Below are 3,960 nucleotides of genomic sequence, written 5' to 3'. Positions count from 1 at the left end.
GAATTAACTAGTGCGGAAATGAATCTCTGCGACAAGTAATTCAGGACAGAGGGAGTATAAATCATGCTTCAAGTGAAAACAGAAATCGATTATGAATTTGTGAAGATGGGCATTGGTTCACTACCAAGATTTGGCTAGCCAATGTGTATTGGCAAAGCCCAGACTTGGCAAAAGCTGGCAACTTTATGTGAGGTTGGCAAGAAAATTTGGTAAACAAGAAATTACTAGCCAATAATTGGTCGATGCCAAATATTAGCATGCCAATTTTTGGCATCAATCCAAGAATGCTCAATATCTCCATAGAAGAAAGCAGAAAGAAGAATCAGAACCAATTTCAAATCATCCAACATGTCCCTGGAATGCATTGCTTATTCAATCCATCTACTAGCAAGTAGCAAACTCAACTGATACTACTATCAGAAACCGAGTAGCTACGAATCAACCTGTAATCCTTCTTTTGATCATTTTTAACTGCCCTTGCATCGTTGTACACTGCTTTGTATATCTGTTTAATTAGAACTAAATTACAAAACTCTCCTACTGTTTCAGTTGAAAAAAAAAAGTTGCAACCTACAAACAGAACATCTTCAAGTGCAGAGCATTGCAAGAAATACATGGACAAACAGAATATGATTGAAATTTACAACAATAACCATTACCAACAGTATACACTCCAACTGAATCTCCTCACCAACCCACAAGCAGGATCATAAAATATATTGATTTGTGAACTATATGCAACGAGTAACATAACTACATAAGACAAGTTAACATACAATACAGAGTTGGCAACATACCAAGCCAGCAGTCTTTCGAGCCATAACATACCAAGCCAGCAGTTTTGCGAGCCATAACAAACAATCTTCCGCATGCAATGTATACTAGGCTTGGTCGACATTTCAGTGACAAACAATTTCACAAAATGCAGAGCAATTGACCTCATTTGGACACAAGCAGCATGTCAGGTTTGCGTTGCTTGCTCGGCGTGTTTGGCTTGGAACTTGGTCTGGAGCTCGATGCGGTGCTTCCAGCTGTGCCAGAGGCTACCATTATTCCGGAGGCCGCTACAGCTGCTGCCTTGGCAGCCTTGCGGGCGCTTTTGTCAAGCTCAATCAAGCTCCGGGCTGCCAGAATTGCCTGTGGCACAAGGTCATGACATGCACGGGCATAGACAACCCGCACAGCTTCTGCGGCGGCATCCCGCACCTCCATTGGGTTCAGTGGCGCGAGCAAGCAGTGCCCAAGAACCCTCATCACTGGCTGCAGAAACTCCCACGGTAGCTGCACCCTTGCCTCCCTTACCTCCTCCTCCTTACCACAATTCCGTCCACTGCTGTCTCCATTGACACTCAGCTTTGCCAATTCTTCCTCCAGGGCTTTCCCATTCCCATTCTCAGCATCGGTGGACAATGGCGACATGGAGCCCAGAGAATCCCCTTCCTCCACCTCCAACTCTTCATCAAGCTCAAAACGGCATCTGCAGTACTGCCCCGCCCAGGCAGCCACCGCATTGCAGGCATCCACCTTGGATGCAGGGGGCATCTGGGCGATCTTGGCGTAGTACGCCTCAAAGGCGACCCCTATAATCCCCGCGCGCTTGGTCGACTTCACTGCAGCCTGTGGCTCCAGCGGCGGCGACAGCACGCCCACCACCACATTTGCGGGAGGAGGGGGGATCGGCGGCGGGTGCGGCCGGCGAGGCGATCTCGAGCTGGGGCTGGACTGCGGAGTGTGGTACAGGGAGGGGACGGAGAGGTCGGGGACATGGACAAGCACGGGCTTTCCCTGGCGGCTCTTGGCCTCGGAAGAGTAGACGGCGAGGAGGACGGCCTCGAAGCCAGATAGCGAGGATGGGAGCGCGGGAGGCAGGCGGAGGAGGTAGAGCGACGAGAGGAGCGGGAGGAAGGCGAGCGCGGCGAGGCGGAGGTCGGGGTCCTGGGAGAGGAGCGTGTCGTAGAGCCAGTGGCAGGCGGGGTCGTCGGCGCCGCCCCCCGCGCGGAGCGCCCCGGAGAGGGCGTCGTAGGCGGCGGCGGAGCGGAGGAGGGCGCGGGCGGGGCGGTCGGAGTCCGCGAGAGCCGACACGCCGGGGGAGACCTCGGGTGGGAGGATGGAGGCGAGCGCGAGGATGCGGGAGCGCGCCTGGGAGACGGACTCCCACCAGGACGGGGTGGCCGAGTCGGCCGCCGACGCGGCGGCGGAGGCCGGGGAGGATCCGGAGGGGGAGGCGACGGCTCCGGCGGAGGCGGCCGGGGAGGTAGGCATGGCTGGCTGGCTTGCCGGCGGCGGAGAAGACGAGATGAGATTTGGAGTCGTCCTCTCTCCCACCCAACCACCCTGTGTTTCAGCTCTGGAATGGGCCTTTTGGTGGTTCCGTGTCTCGGGAGGGGCTATTTTGTAAGTTGAACAAGTTGTTGGCAGTTGTGCAGATGCAGATGGTCAATGGGCAGACAGCTCAAGGGAAGGGAAATGGAGCCGGCGTTCTACGCCGCTACGCGCAGTCCACCGCCAACTTCCCGATTTCAGCGTATATTTTTTATTTAATATTCTTTAAAGTTTCAACCAAATGTTGAAAAAGTAGTGACCTAAGATTTAACGTTTGATTGTGGCCTACGAATATGCATATGCCATGCTCAAAAAATAACATGCATATGCCGAGCTGGAGAGCACGATAGCTAGGGCTATTTCTTTTCTTGGTATCTCCAACGCCAACTCTCAAACCTCCTGCAACCATACGAACCGTGTTATTTAGACCATGAAAGCCATCCAACACGATTTTGTATGGGTCTGCAGCGCTTCGGACGCGTTTTCTCCCGTAAACTGGAGACAAACGTGGGAGAGTTTTGCACGAGTCCGGACCGATCCCAAACCCGCTTGACCACCCTGGCCCACCAAAAGTCCCTTCCTCCTTCTGCGCGCTTTTCCCATCCGGCGCCAGCTACCCACATTCATGCCGCTATAGAGCGCGTCGCTCTACATTGAAGGCGGCTCAGGACGGACGCGACCTCTCACTTCATTTGCCATTGAAGCGGCGCGCCAGCCGAGGGCGTCGGCTGCTGCACGCTCGACTGAAGATGTCAGGACCCCGACTCGATGTCACATCGATCTAGCCGGTAACACCTCATATCACTTTGCGGCCTCACGCACGGTATCCCCACGGGTGTCGCCTTACCTTTGCCCGGGACCGTTTGCGCCTTTTGGCTCACGTATATGATAGTGTCGCTAGCATCCATATGATAAGGAGCCCGGGCTGACATGACTAGTCGTAAACCCAAAGTGGCACAGACTTACAGGGACAGGCATCCATGACCCAGCTTCGAACGTGTCGGTCATCAGCAAGTGGGTCCGGGCTGTAGCACTGGGCTAGCAGGACTCCGGTAAACCGGGCTGTAGTGGGCTAACAGGACTCCGGTACTCAATGCGTGACATTTCCCCGAAGGGACAGACACCGGAACGAAGAAGGACACATGCCGGCCAGCCTAAGTGTTCCAGAGCAGTAGCAAGCTACCATGGCTCAGCGGTAACACTAGGAGACATTTCCCGGTAAGAGAGGCTACTAAAGATAAACAACTAGATAGTCAGATCCCACACATACCAAGCATTTCAATCATACACACAATATGCTCGATATGTGCAAATACAACAAGGCATCACAACATGACTCTACGACACAAGTACTTTATTTAAGATTCAGAGAACCATACATAACATACACAAGGTACGGGTCTCACGACCCAGCATTCAAGTCATACAGTCATACAAACCAGCAGCGGAAGTAACTTGTCTGAGTACAGACAACTAGAAAGATAAAAGAGGCTTGGAAAGCCTAGCTATACTACGTGGTCCTTCACAAGCTCAGGATCACCACCTGGGTCTTTAGCCTACTCGTTGATGTCAACGTCTACGTAGAACCCATCAGAAGGGGTTGCAGCGTCTTCTGTAAAATGTAGATTATAGCAACAT

At 52.7% G+C, this 3,960-nt stretch overlaps 1 protein-coding gene across 1 annotated transcript; it reads right to left on the bottom strand.

Moving 5' to 3' along the window:
• Positions 1-615: 615 nt before the first annotated feature.
• LOC123086583 (uncharacterized) lies at positions 616-2,392 on the bottom strand. The gene has a single exon (XM_044508348.1). It carries the CDS (start codon positions 2,260-2,262, stop codon positions 940-942), a length of 1,323 nt encoding a protein of 440 aa, XP_044364283.1. The 5' UTR covers positions 2,263-2,392; the 3' UTR covers positions 616-939.
• Positions 2,393-3,960: the final 1,568 nt, after the last annotated feature.

This window comes from Triticum aestivum, chromosome 4A (genome assembly GCF_018294505.1).
Source record: "Triticum aestivum cultivar Chinese Spring chromosome 4A, IWGSC CS RefSeq v2.1, whole genome shotgun sequence".
NCBI lineage: Eukaryota > Viridiplantae > Streptophyta > Magnoliopsida > Poales > Poaceae > Triticum > Triticum aestivum.
The sequence above is the reverse complement of the archived record's forward strand: the minus strand, read 5'-3'. Positions and strand labels throughout refer to the sequence as shown.

Excerpts from the sequence above, each read along its gene's own strand:
- LOC123086583 (XM_044508348.1), bottom strand. The coding sequence starts at position 2,262 with ATGCCTACCTCCCCGGCCGCCTCCGCCGGAGCCGTCGCCTCCCCCTCC.